The following is a 22,973-nucleotide window of genomic DNA, read 5'->3' as shown; positions in this document are numbered from 1 at the left end:
CCCAGGCTGGAGTGCAATGGCGCGATCTCGGCTCACCGCAACCTCTGCCTCCTGGGCTCAGGCAATTCTCCTGCCTCAGCCTCCTGAGTAGCTGGGATTACAGGCACGTGCCACCATGCCCAGCTGATTTTTTGTATTTTTAGTAGAGACGGGGTTTCACCATGTTGACCAGGATGGTCTCGATCTCTTGACCTCATGATCCACCCGCCTCGGCCTCCCAAAGTGCTGGGATTACAGGCGTGAGCCACCGCGCCCGGCCTAGACACTGCATTTTCAATTCAGGTATTTGAAATATCTTCCATTGCTAACATACTCAATCCTTCCTCTATCTTCTTGAACATTTGCAATACAGTCATAATTATCTCCATTATCTTTGTTTACTAACTTTATCATCTGCAGTACCTCTGGGTTGGTTTCAATTGATTGATTTTTTTTTCTGCTAATTATGGGTCAAACATTTTTGCTTCTTTCCATACCTGGTAAGTTCTAGACACTGTAAATTTTATCTTGTTGAGTGCTGGATATTTTTGTATTCCTATAAGCTTTCTTCTGGGACACAGTTAAATTATTTGGAAACAGTTTGATCCTTTCAAGTTGTGTTTCTGAACTTTGCTGGGTGGGACCAGAGCAGAATTTAGTCTACAGCTAATTTTGCCCAACTACTACAGCAACCTCCTTCTGGATACTCTACCCAATAACCTGTGAATAACACGGTTTCCACTCCAATGGGTAGAATAAAAACGTCCCAGCCCTGTATGAGCTCCAAGCATTTTTCATTCTACTACTTTTAGGTGGCTGTTTCCCCGACTTCCAGTGGTTTCTTTACATGCTTGCACTGAGCCATACACAACTGAAGACTCACACTCTGCATATATTCGAAGATGCTCTGCAAATCTTCAGAGCTCCCCATCTCTCTGTACAGCTCTCTATGTTCCTGTATGCTGCCCTGTGAACTCTCCAGGTTCCACTCCAACTGCCAGCTCTGACTCCCAAACTCATGGAACCCCCTACCTTTGCCTGAATTCCCTCTCCCTGCTCTGTGGCCTGGCAAGTGGCACAGTCACAGGGGTCACCTTGTTTGTTTCTCCGATTCCAGGGAAATGATTGTTTTTACATGTGACACATAGTTTTTTTAGTTGTTTCATGTAGAAGAGCAAGCCTGGCCCCCTGGCCCCCTGGCCCCACTCCATCTCGGCTGAAAGCAAAATCTATGACATAACCGTTATATTCTGAAAGTTATTTCCCAATTTGCAGGGAGTTTTTCTTTCATTTTATGTTTTCCCACCTTTGAATTTAAGACTTCAGAATGCTGCAAAAACTAATTTAATATTTCATTAATAGAAAGGAAGGTCACGAGAAGGTAACCATTAACTTTTCTCATACAATTAAGTCTCCATAAAAAGCATCAGTGGAAAAATTTCAGGCAACTTAATAAATATACTACCGGAAATTAGGATGCCCCAGGGGAGTCTGAAATGTTAAAACACACATCTCAATACAAGAATCAATAAAGTCTGGGAAACTACTGAAATATCAATAGGCAATAAAATAATTATTTGCCTCACAGTAAAGGCTCTAAAAATAGAAGTGTACAATTTGTAGCTTATTATTGGATGCTGGATCTACATTAGAAGACCTTTGGGAAAGCAGAAACACCTAAGGGAAAAAAATGAAACTAAGCCAATGACTAATCTATATGGACAAAGAATACCAAATGCCTAATAATCAAAACAACACACCGACATTCTAACCTGATAAGGTATCCTTATCAGGCATGATGGTAAGATTCCAAGGCTAAGCTATATTCACAGGCTTTTTACTTTAATTATAAAATAATTTAAATTATAGAAAAGCACATAGTAGAACAAAAAATTCATTTTACCCACCAACCAGATTTTACAAATGTTTACATGTAGTCATATTACTTTAGAACCTTTACTATTCGTTTTTTAACTAAGTAAAACAATCTGGATACAGCTGAAACCTTTCTAACTTTCCCCAGTCCCACTGTTACTCCCTCCTTATAATAAACCACCTGCCATCCTTAGGTTAGCACACCAGCTCTGCTGTTATACTCTCATTCCAAAGGTTAATAGCCAAAGATGATAAAATATTGTTTTGTTTTGTTTGAGACGGGGTTTTTCTCTGTTGCCCAGGCTGTAGTGCAGTGGCACAATCACGGCTCACTGCAGCCTCGACCTCCCAGGCCCAAGCAATCCTCCCATCTCAGCCTCCCAAGTAGCTGAACTTACAGCCTCCCAAGTAGCACCATGCTCGGCCAATACTTTTAGTACAGATGAGAGTCTTGCTATGTTGCCCAGACTGATCTCGAACTCCTGAGCTCAAGCGATCCTCCCACTTTGGCTTCCCAAAGTACTGGGATTACAGGTGTAAGCCACCATGCCAGGCCAAGTATTACTTTGTGTATTAAAATTATAGAGTTAATTACTTAAGTGAAAGAATCTACAATACATCCTGTAATAGAGTAGTGAAAACAAAAAAGGGCCAGGCATGGTGGCTCACGCCTATAATCCCAGTACTTTGGGAGGCCAAGGCGGGTAGATCACGAGGTCAGGAGTTCAAGACCAGCCTGGCCAATATGGTGAAACCCCCGTCTACACTAAAAATACAAAAATTAGCAAAGCGTGGTGGTGGGCACCTGTAATCCCAGCTACTCAGGAGGCTGAGGCAGGAGAATTGCTTGAACCCGGGAGGTAGACGTTGCGGTGAGCCTGGATTGTGCCACTGCATGCCAGCCTGTGCAACAGAGCAAGCCTCCATCTAAAAAAAAAAATTAAAAACAAGAAAGCATTGCCTCAACAACATGTTGAAGGAATTGCCCCATGTCGTAAGGCAATAATATGTTATGACTGTGCTACAGCCAAATTATTGTATTCCTTTCAAAAAAAAAAAAAGAGAGAGAGACTTCAAGGGAGTATTTCTTTACAGAAGAGTGTCAGATAACATATGTACAGAGAATCACAGAATTTCAACTACCAATGATTCAGATAAGGATCACCAATAAATGCTAAACCATTAGAAACAAGATACACAAATGGTCTCAACGTTCATCACTCCAGAGACTATTGATAAATTAGAAAGGCATGTTTACACCAGGAAAATCTGGTGGATGGAACCTTTAGCCAAAGGATTTAAACCTTGCATCACCAATGAAGGGATAAACTGACATTCGGTGCTTCCTGATGTGATATGACAAGAAAGAATCACCTACATCAAGGCCAGCAAACTATTTTGGTAAAGGCCAGTGAGTCAGTATTTCAGGTTTTGTGGGCCAGTCTCTGTCTCTGTCACAACTATTCAACTCTACCACTGAAGCACAAAAGTGGTACATATATGGTCCATGGGCTGTAGTTTGTTAACCCCTGATCTGCATGGTAAACTTGCTAAAACTGCTCAACCTGAATCTAATCATGAGAAAACAATCTAAACAAATATAAATTATGCAACATTCTATAAGACACTTGCCTAAATTTTTTTTAAAAAAATCAATATAATGAAAAACAAAAGAAGGTGGGGAACTGTTCCAGATTAATGGAGATTAGAAAGACATGACTTGTCACAAAAAGACTTGAAGTACCCTTCAATGCATACTCAACACATGTTCATGTTTTTTCCTTTTTTTTTTTTTTTTATACAGGTGGGGTCTTACTGTGTTGCCCAGTCTGGTCTCAAACTCCCAGGCTCAAGTGATCCTCCTACCTCTGCCTTCCAAACTGTTGGGATTCCAGGTCTGAGCCACTGTGCCTGACACCTTTAATGTATATTTCTAAGTAAAAGAATCCATTCTGAAAAGGTTACATACTGTATGATTCCAATTCAATTAACATTCTGAAAAAAATACAGAGATAAGAAAAAATCAGTAGTTGCCAAGGGTGCAGCATACAGAGGGAGAGGATAAAGAAGTAAAGCACAGTGGATATTTTAGGCAGTGAAACTATTCTGTGTGGCACTGTAACGGTGGCTACATGACATTAACCATTTGTCCAAACCCGTAGAACTTTGTAGCACAAAGAGTGAACCTCAATGTATGCAAAGTTAAAAAAAAAAAAAAAAGAAAGAAATGGTTGGTCACAGCGACTCACACCCATAATCCCAGCACTTTGGGAGGCTGAGGCAGGCAGATTGCCTGAGTCCAGGAGTTCTGAGACCAGCCTGGGCAACACAGCAAAACCCCTTCTCTACTAAAAATAAAAAAAATAAAAGTTCGCCAGGCATGGCGGCATGCATTAGTAGTCCCAGCTACTCAGGAGGCTGTGGTGGGAGAGTCACCTGAACCCAGGAGGTTGAGGCTGGAGTAAGCTGAAATGGCACCACTGCACTGCAGCTGGGGCAACTGGAGTGAGACCCTGTATCAAAAAAAGAAGAAAAAGTTTATTTAAGAAGTCAGGGGATCCAAGGAAAGAATGCAGGTGGTGACAAGAGAATCTAATCTATCTGTACTGAAAATGCTACAACAATCTTACTGAAGGGAGTAGAAGGGAGAAGAAGAAGAGGTGCTGACCTAAGTAACTCTGGGAATGAACAGATTTTATAAGACTGCAGTGCTTATGACAAAACGACACAAAAGGTCTGTACCTAACTGATAGCAAGTTGCTTCCCATGGGGATACACTGCTATACCTGTATGCTAGAATTAAATGATTAAATAAATGGATAGCAGGTGGCAGAACCATGTTTCTCATTGTTGGTGTGGGAATTAACAGATAAACAAGGAAAGGAAGCTAGAATGAGCCATTGGGTAATGGATCAGAGATGGAAAGATCAGTAAGAATTCATGTTTAACATATTTATATCTAGATGGTTACATATTAAAATATTTGTAGATGTGTGCATATGCACAGGTTAATACAGACACATAAATTTATTTGCCCTATCAACTAAGACAGTCTAAAATAACACCCCTTGGTCTTTAGATATCCACTATAGAAAAGAGAAAGAAAGAAAGAACACTCTAATAGTAATGAAAACATCTAGTACCTAGATCCTGGTTTTTAATACCATTTTCCAGTGAAAAAGAACTGAGACTCCTTGGAAATAAAGCTGATTCTAGGAACAGGACATGTACAAGGTGAGCCTGGAGCATCCTGTGGTACCAGAAAGTAAAAATACTGACCACATGCACCCATACACACTGAGGCCGTTATGTCAAAGGAGCTCAGGAGGCAACTGAAAGAGCTCCCAAAGCTAGAACAATCTGAGCAACAAAGTAAAGCCTGCCATGCAGAACCCCAAAGGATTTTTATAAACATTTTATTCTAAAGGAAGGAGAGCAGAACCCCCGAGACTTTAACTGTGGATATGAATTCCTTCTGAAAAGTACAATTTGAAAAGGGAAGGAAAAAAGAGTACATTTACATTAGAGAAAACTGACGTGACTTCAGCCACTTAATCAAGGTCAACATCAATAATCATACATCATGTGGAAAGCGTACACCTCTCATACAATCTGATAAAAGTCACTCTGCCTCTGTGACCTTCCTCCCAAAAACCCATAAGCCCAGTCTAACCATAAAAAAAACATCAGACTGAACTGGACAGTTGGACAGAACTTCCACACTGTTTTTTTTCATAATTGAGATGACTTCACATTTCGAAACCAGATCTCAAGTATTAATAAGAATTAAAATGATTCCAAATTAAGAATACTTCAAATAAATTTGTTATCTAGATAATTGGTTTGTCTAGTATTCTGAATCTAAAAAGTATATAGTCATCTATAGATACCTCTATGATCATAATATTTGATTGATAGCTGTTCCCCAGGATGGGTGCAGTGACTCATGCCTGTGATCTCAGCACTTTGGGAGGCTGAGACAGGCAGATTACTTGAGATCAGAAGTTTGAGGCCAGCCTGGCCAACGTGGTGAAATCCCTTCTCTACCAAAATTACAAAATTAGCTGAACATAGTGGTGCATGCCTGTAATCCCAGCTACTCGGGAGGCTGAGGCAGGAGAATCACTTCAACTCGGGAGGTGGAGGTTGTTAGTGGAGACCACGCCACTGCACTCCAATCTGGGTGACAGAGCGAGACTCTGTCTCAAAACAACAACAAAAAAATCAATTTCTCATACATCAGCAATAGGTTTATCATATTTATATGTAAATACACAAATTTATATTTATTATATTTATACGGCTTAAGTTTTTGATGACCTGATGCTCTAGGACCATGATTCTCAATGGGGAATGAATAAAATTTAACCAAAACTTTTTGGCTGAGGAGAAAATACAAACAGTGATGGCAGGTGACTAGGTTAACCTGTGAATGCCAAACAAGACTACAAAAGAAAAGAACATTTAGAAAGGCTTGGGGAGGGAAGGGGATCAAAAAATAAAATTTAATTTAAAAAGAAAGGAAGGCAATAAAGTATGTTAAAAAAACCTCCAAGAGATCTTTCTTCACAATGACCATTTCTCTATCTGCACAAAATTCACTATGCCACTGTGTCAGACAATCTCTATAGCACTCAGCATTCAAAATGCTAGAGCAAGATGAACTAAATTCAAAGACCCTTTTGACATTGAGTCTGTCCATTTATTTCAGAGATTCCCACTCAGCCAAGTGAGACAGTAGAGAAGAATAAAGAAACAATTTTGTGCAGTGTTTAATAAGAGTACATGTTTGATAGTTAACACACGCCTGGTTGATCTGCAGCTTTGCCTTTTATTACCCATGCAACATCAGTCGAGTTTTTTTTTTTTAATTCATTTATTTTTTTGAGACACAGTGTTGCCCTGTGGCCCAGAATAGAGTGCAGTGGTGCAATCAAAGCTCAATGCAGCCTCAACCTTGGGCTCAAGCGATCTTCCCACCTCAGCCTCCTGAGTGCTGGCACTACAGGCGTATGCCACCATGCCCAGCAAGTTTTGTTTGTTTGTTTGTTTGTTTTTTGAGGGACAGTGTCTTGCTATGTTGTCCAGGCTGGTCTCGAGTTCCCGGGCTCAAGGGATCCTCCCACCCTGGCCTCCCCAAGTGCTAGGATTACAGATATGAGCCACTGCACACGGCCAGGCAAGCTTCTTAACCTCTGTTCCTTAGTTTCTTCACCTGTAAAATGGTTCCTAATTTAGAGGGATGCTATGAGGATGAAATGAGATAATCTAGGTAAAATTCTTAGCATAGTACCTGATACATAGTACTGTTTGCTATCATTATTATTACATATTTCAAAAATCCCTCAGTATCAAACTATCTGGTCTTTGTTACGTATAAAAGGCAAATATGCGACCCATCTACCTTTCAGAGTTTCACAGTATCTCAAATCAGATGACAAAAATAGGCTTGGACACAGGGCCCACAACTCAAATAAGTCTCTACCCCAAAAGTTCACCTTTTAGTCAGTGGAACACATTTCCCTAAGTGCACAATTAAAACAAGCAGTGGCTGTTATTCCCACTGCAGGTGAAAGGTGTGAGGAGGCAGGTCTGAGCATCTCACTGACCAGTACCACTGCTCTGCTGGGGAAGGCATCTGTAGTACCTGAGAAGAAAAGAACACCGTGATCCTGAGAAAAAAGACATCTTCCCCTGTCATTGTTGCAGCTTGAAAATACATCTTATTCTCAAGGACTTCAAGAACTTAGGCTGCAGTGTATGTACGAAGAACATCACAGCACTTGCTGTATTAAGAAACACTGCAACCCATAATACACAAAGATTATAAAATTAAAAAGTAGGGATTTGTTTCTATTTCAAACTCTGACTATGCTTTGGGTAACGATCTTTCAAAAGCAGGGCACTTTCTAATTGACACTGTCAGAGACCAGGAAGTGTGCCCCAAAATATGCCTCTTTAGCATAAGGACTGTTTCGAGCTAAGCGCAATTAAGCAGCAGCAGATGGAGGAAAGCTCTCAGCCCTTCCACTGTTTGCCTAAAATCAGGACAAATAATAGATTTACAAAGACAAAAGGTATCCTGCCCACCTCTTTACCAGGAAAAACTAAGGTTAACCACTGAAGACAAGCTTAGACCCGTATCAGTCTGGAGATGGCACAAGAGAATCCACATTAACGAGCTTTACTCATTAGCGTCTATCTGTCAGTTGCTCACCTTCTCACAAGTCACCCTTAGAAATTCAGAGTCCATTTCTTTTGTCTTGTCACTTCTCTAAAATTTTACTGCTCTTTGTTGAGGATGCTACCTAATCTAGCAGGAGTGTGCAGAATGAGAGAGAAAGAAGAGAAGAGAGGGAAGAGTGAGCAGAATCGTTTCAAGGTGAGCAGGTCTATGTGAACCTACCCCTAAAAGTCCAAGGAAGCTAAGAGGCTGAAGAAAGAGGCTGACATATTCAGTTTCTTAGAAAGACACATTTAATGAGAACTTACAAACAGAAGCCATGTCTCTGTCTCAGGCTTTGGCAGGACAAGTGGATCCACACGCCACTAACCCCCAGACCCAGGGCTTATATCATAGGGAAAGGGTGATTCTGAAGGGATGTGTAGGACAAGCAATGTACAGTTAACTCCAAGGTGTTTGACCACAGGTCAGGATTTACAGCAAGTACCTGTTCTTACACAAGGAATACTATGTAACCTGGGAATCTTAGAGGCATCTCACAACTGGGGCTAATGAAAAGTCAACATGGCAGATCAGCATCCAAGATGGAGTTGCTTTGGCCTCCACAGGAATAAAACAAATATAACAAAATGTTAACACAGGAAATCTGTGTGAAGAGCATCCAGGAATTAATTCTTTGTCCTGTTCTTGCAACTTGTCTATGGGTTTGAAATCATGTCAAAGGAAAAAAATTACATTGGATATAAAGCAATACATTTGTCAAAACCAATGGAACTAGATATGAAATCTGAGATTGCACCATATATAAATAACACTTCAATTAAAATAATAAAACCTTATTTTAGATGTTTGATCAAATGTCGATGATTTGGAACACTTCAATAATTAAAAACAGAGAAGAGAAACCCATCACGGATGTAAGAGAATGAAGACTAACTTCATGCCTACTTTTAGTTTGAAACAATAAACGAGCACCGCCATTTCTGTGTCTGTGACCACGATTACCAGCAGCGCTCACGGTTTCCTCTCACGGCCTCTGCACCCCTCCCACCATGCTTCCCCATGCGACCACCCCACACCCTCTGTGCTCATCTGGGTACCACAATTAGCTATACTACACTCCCTTGCTAATCAACCTGCAAACACTTAAGCCCATTAACAACAAACCTGGATATTACCCGTTTTTAATTAAAAAGTAAGAAGCCAAAAATGATGGTCACAATCCCTCATGAGGACACAGACTGTTCAGTGAGAACCCTTGAGGGAGCCCTCCACATACGCCAGGGCCCAGAACAGGGGCTCGCCCAGCACCTGGCTTAGAACCCAGGTTACCCTTTCAAAGTACTTTAGGATTTATTAAAGATTACTACGTCATAATGAGCAATTTTTTTAAATACTAATAAAACAAAATGGCTTTCACATCTCATACCTTGCTTTAGAAATACTATAAATTCCTTTACAGTTTGGTCCAAATTCACTCCATGATACACTACAGGTTTGAAATTGCGATGTTCAAAAGAACGGATGAGGCGAACTGTGATGGTCACTTCTTCAGGAGCCATGTGAAGAAATTCCTGTGTCAAGAGACATAAGAGCCATTTAAATGAAGCCAGTTCACAGTTGTCTACTAGCTCCTAGCCTGCATCTCTATCATCAGCTCTGTGGCACCAGCCCACTCTTCCCTGCCGCATGATCACTGACAGAGTCCCCAAACAGAAGCCAGGTTCCAGGGCCCCCAGAAGAGTCCTAGTGATTACGCCTAACTATCCACTGCAATCCTGGATGGCTCTGTCACAGTCACAGATGTTCTGACCAGCAGAAAACTGACAGGGTACAGAAGATGAACCGAAGTAACACAGGGGTAGCATGTGTATGTGTGGAAGCAGAGAGGCAGGATGACTGAACATATACACACAGCAGACACACGTCTACTGTGGGTGCCCTATGTCAGTGAGCTCCTCAGCTGGCCCTAAGATGGAAGCACATTTATATTAGAATCAACTGTCAACAGACAGCATTTCAATCTCATAAATGCTGCCAGATTTCAGGGCCAATTTAATTACATACGATGGTGTTACCTGTCTTTCACATTACTAAAGCTGAGTATGTATATTTCATCCTAAAACTAAGTACTAGGCACATGTGTCAGGTCTTAATGTTATCTCATTTAATTCTCTCACCAAACCATGAAGCATTTTGCCTCATGGTTTGGTAAGAGAATTAAATGAGATAACATTTTAAAGATGAGAAGGCTGACTTGGAGAGATTCTTAGTAATAATGGAGTCAGGATTCAAGTATCAATTTTAATTCCAAAGTCCATGTTTTCCAGTGTGTGTGTGTGTGTGTGTGTGTGTGTACATACATTTGCATGTGTGTGTGTGTGTGTGTGTGTGTGTATGTGTGTATTCCACACAAATTGGAAAATTACCCCAAATTATTTCCTCCAAAAAGTTTCTGCACAGTTGCCAATGTTTTCTTCCATGCTTAAAAAATACTTTTGTTTTAAAATATTTTAAGCAAACAGTTAAAAAAAAAAAAAAGAACCTGCTACACTATCCTGTCAAATCTTAACATTCTGATGCATCTGCATCAATTTTTAGAAAGAAAAAAAAACACATGGGAAGCCCTGTGTACCCTCCCCAATTCCATCAGCACTTCCTGCCCTGGGAAGACTCACACACACCATTCCAATACATCATTTTACACCCTAATTCATATCATTTGAATCTACAGAAAATAGACTATTATGCAAAGCAGTTACAACACTTTCTATATTTTTTTTAACTTTGTTTTGTTTTGTTTGAGACAGGGTCTTACTCTATCACCCAGGCTGGTCTCTAACTCCTAGACTCAAGTGATCCTCCTGTCTTGGCCTCCGAAAGTGCTGGGATTATAGGTGTGAGTCACGGTGCCCAGCAACACTTTCTTTATATATCAACAATGCTTACATGCCAGATGCTATTCTAAGTGCTTAGCATTCATTGTATCATTGACTGCCCACTCACCTCCAATCACCCTGAAGTTGGTAAGATCATCTCATACAGAAAAAGTGAAATACAATCTGAAGTACTGTGCCCACAGATACACAGTATGGTTAACTTTACATACATGGTGCATTATATGTGGCTTCCTCGAGCTTCTCAGCATTGCTTTTCATTTATCTGTGTTGAAAGATGTAACTCTAACTCTCATATTCACTTTCTGAAGTATAAAAAACCCATTTGTTTTAAAGATACAAGCAGGGCATAGTTCTATCCAGTAGTAGCTACTTTGTGCTACTTAAAACTTTGCATGTAACTTTCAACCATAACATACAATATGAGTATTAGAAAAAAATACCTGTAATACTGATGAATGTAAAGAAAGATACACAACCTCACTAATAATCAGGGAAATTCAAAATAACGAGATATATCACTCATCTAACTGATAAATTTAAAAATCTACTGATACCTACTATTGACAAGGGTAGAGAGCAATGAAAACCTCATCAGTGATGGCAGGCACTTAAAGGAGTAGTACTTTTGGAGACAATTAGCAATATTTAGTAAAACTGAAGATACACATACCTTTTGACCCTACAGTTTCATTCATGTGTAGGTACCCTAAGGAATCGCATATATATCCACAAGGAAGAACCATAAAAGAACATTAATAGCACACTGCAAAAACTGGAAACAACTGTCCATCAACTGCAGAACAGATAAGTACATGATGGTGTATTCATAGAATGGAATATGACAAACAACAGAAATGAATGGATTGGAACTACAAGCATCAACATGGATAAATTTCAAAAATATTACCATGAGTAGAAAAAAAGCAAGCTGCAGAAGAATCAGAGCATCCCGTACTATCATTTGTACAAAGTTCATAAACATAGTCTTTATTTTGTTTGATAGGAGACAATAGGCCAGGTGCAGTGGCTCATGCCTGTAATCCCAGCACTTTGTGAGGCCGAGGCAGGAGGATCATTTAAGGTCTGGAGTTCGAGACCCGCCTGACCAATGTGGTGAGATCCAGTCTCTACTAAAAATACAAAAATGAGTCAGGTGTGGTGGCGGGCACCTGAAATCCTAGCTGCTCAGGAGACTGAGGCAAGAGAATCCCTTGAACCCGGGAGACAGAGGTTGCAGTGAGCAGAGATTGCACCACTGGACTCCAGCCTGGACACTGTCTCAAAGAAACAAACGAAAAAACAAGTTCCATGAATTTAAGAAATTAACATACATTAAACACAACAATTCCTCGCATATAGAAGGATCTCAATAAGTCGTGCTGCTTTTATCATTATTATTCTATTTAGACTACAATAGGTTTGGGTATAAAGATAGCTCATACAAGCAGCAAATAAACATAAATTCCTGGATGTAATGAAACAAAGGCTGGGCAGGCTGGCACTTGTATTCCTCATGAAACTGTTTTTCACAATTACAGGGTTATTTTCACTTAATAAAAAGCTGCTCATATACTGTACTTAAATAAACTTTTCCATTTAAAACCCCAAATTTTGTGTTATATCTAATTTTGGACAAGCATTGCCATCTTTCTAAAAAATGTGGTTCAATTTATACTCAGTAACAAAACAATAGCTACCATCAGAAGGACCATTATCTAATTTGCCCTAAGGACAGTGGGACATACAGCTTGCTTGCCTAGAGAGGCTGATATACTGAAGAGGCAGCTTAGAAGACTGACTTTACAACTAATAAAATCTGACATTTTTCCCAGAAGGTTTGGTCTAGTTTTTAAAAAATGAATCTGATCAATTTTAAAAAGCATTCCTCAAATAAAAGGGCAGAGAAGGCAACAAAAATAAACTTCAGAGTAAATTAATAAAAAATGTTCAAGGACATAAAAGATTTAAATAAATGAAATGATAGACAATGTCCTTAACTGCAAAGGTTCAAAGTAGTAAAGAAATCAAGTCTCCCTAAATCAACCTATGCATTTAATACAATCCCAATCAAAATATAAAAGGGCTGTTTGGGAATCCTGACACAAATAATTCCAAAATTCATCCAGAAGAATCTGTGAGCTTTGTCAGCAAAGTCATAAAACAATAAAAAAGAAAAGAGACCAGTGACACCAATTATTAAAACACATTATAAAGCAACCGCTATATAGGAACAAGTTTGTTTGGTTTTCATAATCTTATAAAATCCAATAACAACGATTTTAATGCAAAATCAAGCTATAATAACATAAACTGTGACATTGGAGCATAAATAGATGGACAAACCTGTGAAATCTAACAGAAAACTCAGACTTAAGATTACAGAAAATTTAGTATAAGATAAAAGTGGCATCTCAAATCAGTGGGGAAAAGATAGTTTCCTTAATAAATGGCATTGAGAAAACTGGTCAGACATTTGGAGAAAAGTAATACTGGATTCATATCTCACTCCTTACATAAAAATAACCTGTCCATGAAACAGATATTTAACTATAAAATCATGGAGAGACACCAGAAGAAAATAGGTAAGTATTTTTATAATCTTAAAATAGGAAAAACTCTCAGCAAAGACAAAGCAACAATCATCAAGGAAAAGGCTGACAGTTGTAATAACATAAAAATGTAAAAAGAGACCAATATCCTAATAGAAACAAGGATAAAGGTAATTATCAGAGAACTGGCTAAATTTAAGCCAATAATGTGTGAAAAGATCAGCTTTACTTCTAACTAAAGAACTGAAAGAGAAACAGGTATCAATTTTGCGAACAGACTGGTATAATAAGAATAACTAAAAACTGGCCAACCAGTATTGGCAAGAATACAGAGAAATAAACATTTTTTTATAAACTACTGGCAAGAACATAAAATGAAACAGCCCACCTCGAGGTGAGTGGGTAATCTTTATCAAAATTTTAAATTTGTCTACCCTTTGATATGGTAATTTCTCTTCTAATAATTCACCAAGAAGATAATCACGTCAATTATTTTATAAACCCATGAGTTCATAATAACACTTTTTTAAAAAGCTAATTAGTCATTCTGGAGGCTAACAGGCTACTAATTTGTTTTTCTGAAAAGTGGCTTTCCAAAGCGAGGGTTGATAGAAATAAGAAAAGAAATCAAACATTTTACCCTTCCTTTCTTGTACAGACAGTATTTCAGGGTTATCAAACAACTAATGGAAAAAAAAAAAAGTTTCTTCTCTATAGAGGAATTACAGCTAAAAAGTACTAAAAGAATAAAATTTTTAAAGCATAATTTGCATACCTATCAGGATGGCTAAAACAAAACACAGCAACAGCCCCAAATGTCGGTGAGGGTGAAGAAATTCACATACATTGCTGGTAGGAATGTAAAATGGTATTCGACAGTATAAAAAAAGAATATGGCAATTTCTCACATACCCATTATATGACCTGGTAATTGCATTCCTGGGCATTTATGCCAGAGAAACAAAAACTTATGTTGACACAAAAACCTGTATATGAATGCGCACAGCATATCCATGTGTAATACCCAAAAACTGGGCAACAATCCAAATGCCCTTTAACATATGAATGGTCAAACAAACTGCCATATATCCATATCATGAAATACTAGTCAGTAATAAAAAGGAATAAACTACTGATACAGGCAAAGATCAGGGTGAATCTCAAGGGAATTAAGCTGAATGAAAAAAGCCAGTCTCAAAAGGTTGCATACTATATAATTCCATTTTTATGTCATTCTTGTGATGACAAAATTACAGAAATGGAGAATGCATTAGGGTGCTGCCAGGGGTTAGGGAAGGAGAGGGAAAGAAATGTCTGTGGCTCTAAAAGGGTAAAATGAGAGATCCTTGTAATGGAAATGTTCTGATACTTTTTTTTTTTAATGCAAGATAAAATGAATGTTTTATCCCATTCAGGCTGTTATAACAAAATACCATGCACTAATACCATGTTCTGATTCTTGACTGTAGTATTACCCATTTGTATCCACACATGTGATGTAACTGCACAGAACTAAATGCATATACATGCAGGCATACACATATATACACACACAAGTGCAGGTAAAACTAGTGAAATCTAAATGAGATTCATTGCTTGTATCAATGGCAATTTCCTGGCTGTAAAATCAGACTATACTCAAGCAAGACGTGGATGAAGAGGAAATGGGATCCCTGTATTATTTCCTACATTTACATGTGAATGTACAATTATCTCAAAATAAATAGATTCTAAAACTTATGAAAACCCTAATGAAATGAATGTAGATGATGATCATAAATCGGTGTTAAAATCATCAGATATAAGATTGATGGGGAACTTTAGCATAGGTACATCTGGGGCTGAAAACACCTGAACTTACTAATCAATATTAATGAATGAATCAAGCCTCCAGATCTCACTCCCAGTTTATCAGGTGTGGAACTGATACAACAAGGTGTGGAAGAACATGTTAAATGACACCAAAATGAGGCCGTCAGCCAAGTTCAGATGGTGGAAAATTCTACTGGAAAACGACTGGATTTCCTCAACAAATAGCATGAGAAATAAGAGAAGAGAGAAAGGCTATATATTAAAAGACATAATATCAACCGATACAACATTTAGTCTTTGTATGGATCCTAATTTGTATAATATGAGATGATATTAGAAATTGTTAATTCTGTTCATATGATATTATGGTTATGTTTTTAAGTCCTTATCTTAAAAGGCTGAGGAATATAGAATACACAGGCAAAATGAAATGATGTCCTGTATTTGCTTTCAAATACCTTAGCAGAGGAAAAACAATTATAGAAGTGTAGATTAAAAAAAGAAGAGTAGAGACCAATCATGGTGGCCCACGCCTGTAATCCTAGCACTTAGGAGGCCAAGGCAGGAGGATCACTTAAGCACAGGAGAGTTTGAGACCAGCCTGGGCAACATATCAAGACCTCATCTCTACAGAAAAAAAAATTTTTAATTAGCTGAGTGTAATGGCACACAACTATAATCCTAGCTACTTGGGAGGCTGAGGCAGAAGGATCGCTTCAGCTGAAAGTTTGAGGCTACAGTGAGCTATGTACTTGAGCTCAGGACAAGACTCTGTCTCCAAAAAAAAAAAAAATGTAGACCATTGTTAACTGTTGAAGCTGGGTATATATGAAACCTCATATACTATTCCATTTGTAAATGCTTGAAATTTTTCATAATAAAAACATTTTGCAAGATTATAAGTGCACAGACTTATAATCTTATAAATGTACACACATAGGTGTACATTTAAAATTTTTCTCTCATTGAAATGTTTCTAATAGTTAACAAAATTAGAATCCAATTAAATGTCCACCAGTAAAGAAATGGTTAAGTAAATTATGCCACACAATAAAATAAAATAATCTGCAGCCATTAAAGGGTGATATGGATGTACAGATACCAACTTTGAAAGATGGCTATGACATTTTAGTAAAAAAACAAGTTAGGCTGGGCTCAGTGGCTCACGCTTGTAATCCCAACACTTTGGGAGGCCGAGGTGGGTAGGTCACCTGAGGTTAGGAGTTCGAGACCAGCCTGACCAACATGGTGCAACCCTGTCTCTACTAAAAATACAAAATTATCCAGGTGTAGTGGTGCATGCCTGTAATCCCAGCTATTCAGGAGGCTGAGGCAGGAGACGCGCTTGAACCTGGGAGGCGGAGGTTCAGTGAGCTGACATTGGGCCATTGCACTACAGCCTGGGTGACAAGAGTGAAACTCTATCTCAAAAATAAAAAAGAAAAGAAAACAATTAAAGGGCTGGGCACCGTGGCTCACACTTGCAATGCCAGCACTTTGGGAGGCTGAGGTGGGTGGATTGTTTGTGTCCAGGAGTTCAAGAGACCAGCCTGAGCAACATGGTAAACCCAATCTTTACTAAAAATACAAAAACTAGCCAGGCGTGGTGGCATAAGCCTGTAGACCCAGCTACTTGGGGGGCTGAGGTGGGAGGATCACCTAAACCTGGGAGGAAGTTGCTGTGAGCTGAAATTGCACCACTGCAGTCCAGCCTGGGAGACAAAGCCAGAACCTGTCTCAAAAAAATACAGGTAGAAAACTGCCTGTGTATAGTATCACTGCATGGTTGTAATGCAGGTGTATTACATGGGAACATAAGCATGGAGTGATGTCCAGAAAAACCTTTACCAAAACATTAACAGTGGCTGTCTCTGGAGGGGCAGAAATCCAAGAGACTTGTTATATATACTTTCTAACATTGTTTGATATTTTACCAATGATCACGTGTTTTTAAATTAAGCTATTTCCAGTATATTTATATTTGCACTTTTCTGATGTATGCATATGCATCAACAAAAAGTTATTTTAAAAGCTCAGCTATTTCCATATCTTTTTAAGAAAGACAGGATAACTGAACAAAGCCAACAATATCAAACTTACAGAGTACTGGAAAGGAAGTGAAGGGCTAAGAACTTAGTCATACTCCTGATATGTACTGAGAGACATCAAATAAATCCAAACAGCATTCAGAGGCACCAGAAGCAGGTCACACGCCCAGAGGAGTCTGAACTTGTTCAGGATGGTACAAGCCCCTTGCTGCCTCTCCAGTGGTGTATGTCACCATCAAAATCTGCTTTTCACATATCCCTCCAGCAACAATGACAGCTCACAGTTCCTCACACCCACCACGCTGTGGCCAAGCCTCTGCTACACCTCTCCAGCCCCAGCTTCTCTCCAAAATCTCTCCACCCCTCGCCCTCTTTGCTTTCCCAGAGGCTCCTGCAAGACCCAGCTCAGAGGCTATCTTTTGCAGGACAACTTTGAGCGGGGCTCCTCCTCTCCCCCAGGCTGAGCCATGGGCCCGTCTGTATGCTGTAGCATCAACAGGGAATCTATTGATGTCACCTGTTTAAGAGGTCTGGCCCACAGGCTCCTTAAGAGAAAGAAGGCCATATGGTTTGTTTATGTGGACCCAACAGCTTGTGTAGCATGAGGCACCTCAGAAGCCCCATAAATGTTCTTTTTAAAATTGTTAATTTTGTGTAGAGCTAGGATCTTACTATGTTGCCCAGGCTGGTACTGAACTCCTATGCTCAAGCAATCCTCCTGCTTTAGCTCCCCAAAGCACAGGATTACAGGTGTAAGCCACCATGCCCAGCCCCCAGAAATGTTTGTAGAACTAATGAGCAGTTAAAGGGGGTGGGGAACCCGAATTCTTCCATTTCCTAAAGACACACTAACATAGCAATCTCACTTAAAGACACAGGACCCAAGAACATGTATGAGACATGGAAAAAAAAATCTCTTTTCTACAGAATATAAAATTTTAAAAAATAAAAATTAATATTAATTATATATGTATAAAACGTAACATTTCAACAGGAACTTGATTCTATTCATAATTATATATGTTAGATTTAATGTAGGATGTGGGTATATTTCAACACATAAGACCCAGGTGGTGCTTTGAAAAGTAAGAGTGCCTAGGGCTTGGGAAGGTCTTTAAACCTCTCTGCCTAAAACTCCTGTAGTTCTAGTTAGTACTTACCCAGCTGGTTTGGGGTAGTGAAGAAAAGCCCACATGCAAAGCAAAACAAAACTCTTACAAACAAAGTAAACACTAAACTTGCATAGGAACTGCCTTGTGTGGAGGTCCCTGTTCGCTGGCCAGTAACCACTGCATCAGAGCGGCCCAGCACCCTCCCTTCTGCGGCTGCTTTATTGGTCCAAGCTACAAGGATGATGAGGAGGGAAGCACAGCTTGGAAGCTTTGAGGCCCCATAAATGAGATGGGCCTTCACCCTTCAGTCCTGAAGCCTGTGGTGGAAATTCAGCAACCAAGGAAAGCCAAAACAAGGTAAATGCAGGGCTCCTTAACTCGCCCAGTGGCTCCCCTTCCCAAGCTGGCTGGTCTCCCCCAGGGCAGAGCTCTAGGGTGCAGAGCTATAAGCAAGCAGGGGAAGGCTTCTGGGTGAAAAACTAGGCAGCACACATGAAAGCTCGGAGCCAAGCATCAAGTTAAGCAAAAACACTCACAAGATACTTGATTGTTGACGTTATACTAATCTCTATCAACTCAAAAAAAAAAGCACACGTCACTGCAGTTGATTCTGGTTGTTGGTAGTAGTTATGGTTTATAAAGTTGGCTGTGAACGCTGAATTAGCAAATCCTGAATCAATGCTCCTAGGGGAAATACAGGATAAGGAACTTGTGAGCCTGTCGTCACACTTTGGCAAATGATCAATACATAATCTTGTTTCATGCGTGTTTCTGTTGTAAGAGACATTATGTTTCGCTGATGCATCAGCACTGAACTCACAGCCAACAGCACTACAGAACCTGCCTGAACAAAGCTTAGCTAACACAGTATTTTCTCCATAAGGCACATCACAGCCTTCCTGCACCTAGGAACACTTGACTGCATGTCTGCACTATGCTTGTGGGACATTTTTAATAGCAGAATCACCAACAGAAAAGCATTCAAATGAAAAAAATATGGCACTAAATAGACCACAAACTAGTCACTTGTTCACAATATAAGAGCTAAAACAAGAAGGCAGAGTGACTGAGCATGGTGGCTCATGCCTATAATCCCAGCACTTTGGGAGGCCCAGGCAGGAGGATCACTTGAGCCTAGAAGTTCAAGACCAGCCCGGGTAACACAGCGAGACCCCATCTCTCCAAAAAAATTACCAAAATTAGATGGGTATGATAACGTAATCCCAGCTAATCAGGAGGCTGAGGTAGGAGGATCACCTGAGCCTGGGAGGTGGAGGTTGCAGTAAGCCGAGATTGCACCACTGAACTCCAGCCCCAGCCTGGGCAATAGAGCAAGATCCTGTCTAAAAAAAAAAAAAAAAAAAAAAAAAGGCAGATCGTTGTCTTGTTTGACCTCAGCTGAGAACATACCGAGTGATTCAAAATTTTCACTGCTCTGCCCATGTCTAAGAATGACCAACAAAGTGCCATGAGTATTGTTTTGGGGGTTACAAATAAATGTTAGTATATAGGTGAATTTGCAAATACAGAATTTGAAAATAATTAGGATTAACTGTACTACCAAAAAAACACAGTATATATGCCTTATGGTATTTGAAGAAAGCATGTTTTTGACCTTTTTGTAAGAGAATGGAATCCCAAAGGAGCTAACTATTAGAAGCTTTAAGGGTAGGAAAACCACTCTAAGCACTAAGGCAACTAACATAGAGAAGACCTTATAAGCACTTGCCTACTGGCTGAACTTCCTTCATGCCATAGGTAGGTTTCCAATAAATATGTTTATGACAAGAATTGTAACAGACTCCTACAGAGAATCATTTTGAAAAACTGAAATATTTCATAAAGCGTATCTACTCCCTAAATTTAAGTACCGTAAAATCACACTTGTCATACGTCACATTTACTTTAAAGTTTGTCTTATCCAAATGAAAAAGGCACAACTTTCAAAAAGGCAAGGTTCTAACCCCTGTTCAATTAAATTTGGCGTAAAGCTGCCTCCATAGGTAATGAACTGCACCCTATCTTACTATGTAAACAAGCTGCAACCTAGCTTGCTAGTGTATTCTTATAATAAGTAACTGAGTCTCAGCCAATCACAGCAGCCAAACTTTCAGCCCATGCAGACTACGAACTGCCAAAACATGTCAAAACAAGGCAAAAGCCAAGCTGTAACCAATCAGACTGCTTCGGTCTGTCACTTCTGTTTGCTGTCTATAAATACTGCCTGCTGAGTGGTTATAGTCACAAAATACTATTGCTGCTTAGAGCTCTCTGAACCTTTACTGGTTCAGATGCTGCCTAATTCCTGCAGTTTCTTTACTCAAACGCTGCTAAATTGAATTTGTCAAAAGTTTTCCTTTTAACACCATAGTATCATAGTATCTCTCTCTGAATATATACATAGATAGAATATATATATATATACGTGTGTGTGTGTAGTATATTAGCGTGATTATATATACATATCACACTAAATGTTTAATTCTCCTCTAGATTTAGGAACAGTATCACAGGGCACAGAGTCCATCACCTTACTTTTAAAATAACTAAAATCAATACAAAGAATATATTAAATACAGTTGTCACTGTTTTTTTATGTGAGGAAACGAAATTGGTAAAGGTTACTAGGAATAAAAGGAGAAAGAGCAGGAAACTGCTAAGAAAAAAAAAATCATTGAATATGCAAATGATTTTAAAACCACCTTAATCATTTTGAAGTAAATAATCCTTAAGTACAACTAAATAGCATTCAAATATGTCATTTTACCAAAAAAAAAAAAAAAAAAAGTTAAGGCCGGGGTGATCTGGGGGAGCCCAAATTATTTCTATTACCCTTCTTAAAAAGACCAAACGCCTAGCATACTGTTAGTAGAGATGAATGATATATGCTCACCATTTACAGAAAATTTAACCTTGGCAAATTAGTAACATTTTTTATATTAAATTTCAGTTTAAAGTTTATAAGAATGACAAATTAAAATTAATTCACATGTAGGACTGTGATTAAAAGTAAAATGTTAATTGCATTTTAATCTATCCTGGCCTACATCAAAAGCATAATTTTAACTCTTAGATGGAGAACACAATTTTCTTCTAAAAATAGATCTTGGTAACAATGAAATATCAAGAGCTGGACATTATAATAAAAAGAAAAAAGGTAACAAGAATTTTATTTTTTAATTTTTTTTTTTTGAGAGTCTCGCTGTACTCTTGCTCTGTCACCCAGGCTGGAGTGCAGTGGCACAATCTCAGCTCACTCCAACCTCTGCCTCCTGCATTCAAGCAATTCTCCTGCTCAACCTCCTGAGTAGCTGGGACTATAGGTGCATGCTGCCGTGCCTGGCAATTATTTGTATTTTCAGTAGAGCTGAGTTTCATCATGTTGACCAGGCTGGTCTTGAACTCTTGATCTCAGGTGATTGACCTGCCTTGACCTCCCAAAGTGCTAGGATTACAGGCGTGAGCCATCATGCCCAGCCCCCAAAATTTCCCTGTTACAACAGACTGGAGAAGGAGTGGAAGGAGGATTGGTAGATGCTGGTTGAAGGTACAGCTGAAATTAAATAGAAATAATATGTTCTGGTGTTCTATGGTTAACAGTACATTACAAAATGGCTAGAAGTTTTTAAATATCCTCACCACAAAGAGAAAAATGCATGAGGCAATGGTCACACAAAGTACCCTGATTTGCTCATTCTACAACATATATATGAATTGAAACATCAAATTGTACTCCCAAAATATGTATAAATACGTGTCAAAGAATCTGCTTTACATTTTTTCAAAAGCACTTATATTTTTAATATGAAACTCAGTATTTATAAACTACATTTATAGCAGGGCATGGTGGCTCACGCTTGTAATCCCAGCACCAAATTTGGGAGGCTGAAGCAGGCGAATAACTGACAGATCACTTGAGGTCAAAAGTTTGAGACAGGTCTGGCCAACATGATGAAACCCCGTTTCTATTAAAAATACAGAAAAAAAAATTAGCTAGGTGTGGTGGCACACTCCTGTAATCCCAGCTACTCTAAGGGTTGAGACATGAGAATCACTTGAACCAAGAACTGGAGGTTGCCGTGAGCCAAGATTGCACCACTGCACTCCAGCTTGGGAAACTGCGTGAGACTCCATCTCAAAACATAAAAACTTAAGAAAAAAAACCCTACATTTATAAACTAGGACGATATGAGCGTTAAATAACACTTGAAACCTTCGTGCCTTTTCTTTAGGTTTAGCTGCATAATACAAATGAAAGCACCATTATTCCAGAAGAATTGGTTGAATCATCTTTCACTGACAGAACTTTGGAGAAAGATATTTTCAACATATTCATTTATAAATGATTTCAAAGTCTTCAACCTCAGCCATTGTTCAGATAGGTTAAAAAAATAAAATCTTCCACCTTCACCTCTAGGGGTTTAGGTAACACAGTAGGTACAAGGTAAATTTTAGCTGATCTGCAGACTGGCACATGCTTCTCCATGCTGTAATGGCTTTACTGCATAATGACA

The 22,973-nt window shown here is 39.1% G+C and overlaps 1 protein-coding gene across 3 annotated transcripts in view; it reads right to left on the bottom strand.

The window, feature by feature from the left end:
* The window catches only part of CUNH2orf76 (chromosome unknown C2orf76 homolog), a 63,726-nt gene that overhangs the window by 28,458 nt on the left and 12,295 nt on the right, over positions 1-22,973 (bottom strand). For all 3 annotated transcript variants that reach the window (XM_032250646.1, XM_032250642.1, XM_032250645.1), the window contains exon 2: positions 9,468-9,612. In XM_032250646.1, coding sequence (XP_032106537.1) covers positions 9,468-9,600 — 133 coding nt within the window. In that variant the 5' untranslated portion in view covers positions 9,601-9,612. The remainder of the gene's footprint in view (positions 1-9,467; positions 9,613-22,973) is intronic.

The sequence above is a fragment of the Sapajus apella genome, unplaced genomic scaffold (genome assembly GCF_009761245.1).
Source record: "Sapajus apella isolate SASKATOON/1434 unplaced genomic scaffold, GSC_monkey_1.0 scaffold72, whole genome shotgun sequence".
Taxonomy (NCBI): domain Eukaryota; kingdom Metazoa; phylum Chordata; class Mammalia; order Primates; family Cebidae; genus Sapajus; species Sapajus apella.
The sequence above is the reverse complement of the archived record's forward strand: the minus strand, read 5'-3'. Positions and strand labels throughout refer to the sequence as shown.